The following is a 1,200-nucleotide window of genomic DNA, read 5'->3' as shown; positions in this document are numbered from 1 at the left end:
AAAGGTAAAGGCATTCTAGAGAATCTAGATGCAAAGCATGCCCCTTGCTCTCAAGGATCTTTTACATCCAGCAGGGAATGGGATGTACACTGTGTCTACTTACAAAAATATTGTGGACAACAAATTGAAAGAAGTGTTAAGGAAGTATAGAAAATGGCAAGGCTATATCCAAATATGGGGTCAAGATTGGTATCAAGATGGAGGTAACATTTGAGGGGGAGGAACATCTGGGAGGAAGGAAAAGAGTAACCAAAAGCATGGAATGGGAGAAAACAGGAATTATTATGGGAGAGTAATTTGTCTGGTTTGGCTAGAACATAAGCTTCATGAAGGGAAATAGTGGAGGCTAGAACTGAAAGACAGGTTAGGGTCAGATCGTAAAAGGCCCTGAATACCATGAGGGGAAAAACTTTATTCTGTAGGTATGTAGAGCAGGAAATAGAAAACTGTGTCCTTGTAGCAGATCCAATAAAAATGGTGACAAACGTTTATATTTTCATCTCTCAACATACATTATCTCATTAATGCCTTACAGTAATTGAACAGTGTTCTATGTTCATTTTACACATGAGAAACTGAGGTTCAGAGAGATTAAGTAGTTGCAGAGGTCAAACTGATGTTGCTGTGTCTCAGACACAGGTCTCTCAGGTTCTAGAGCCTGGTCTGTTTACCACCAATTTACCTGATAAACTCTTAATCTTTGTCAAGAATTCAGCTGTTGGGAAAGACATTTTCAGAGTGTTAGGAGGACTGCTACTCAATGTGTAATCATCTTCAGGCGTATAATCACTACCAATCCTGCCTTCTGCCTTTCTCCAATTGGGGACCAGAGCTGGATGGGAAATTGAAGAGTTGGATGATGCTTTGTTTACATGACTGATGACATCATTACATGCTCTTAGCAGATGTTTTGGTTTTCGTTTTCAATGTCTAACCTTATTGGCCCTAAGTAAATCTTAGGTTGGGTCAAGCTCAGTTGCCAGGAGCATTTAAGGTATATATAAAAGTGATATTTTTTCTCACTAAAATATATTTCTTCTCCTCAGGTTTTCTACTTATAAAAGACAATGACTACTGATGAAGGTGCCAAGAACAATGGAGAAAGCCCAGCAGCTGCTGTTGCTGAACGAGGAGAGGATATTACCTCCAAGAAGGACAGAGGTGTATTAAAGGTGAGGCTACAGGGATGAATGACATACA

At 39.6% G+C, this 1,200-nt stretch overlaps 1 protein-coding gene across 1 annotated transcript in view; it reads left to right on the top strand.

Annotated features, from left to right (window-relative positions):
* The first annotated feature begins 1,067 nt into the window (after positions 1-1,067).
* FKBP5 (FKBP prolyl isomerase 5) overlaps positions 1,068-1,200 on the top strand; it is an 87,371-nt gene continuing 87,238 nt past the window's right edge. Inside the window, exon 1 of the mRNA XM_007939447.2 lies at positions 1,068-1,172. Coding sequence (XP_007937638.2) covers positions 1,068-1,172 — 105 coding nt within the window. The remainder of the gene's footprint in view (positions 1,173-1,200) is intronic.

Source organism: Orycteropus afer, unplaced genomic scaffold (genome assembly GCF_000298275.1).
Source record: "Orycteropus afer afer isolate SDZICR_OR568_19922 unplaced genomic scaffold, OryAfe1.0 scaffold00059, whole genome shotgun sequence".
NCBI lineage: Eukaryota > Metazoa > Chordata > Mammalia > Tubulidentata > Orycteropodidae > Orycteropus > Orycteropus afer.
The sequence above is the reverse complement of the archived record's forward strand: the minus strand, read 5'-3'. Positions and strand labels throughout refer to the sequence as shown.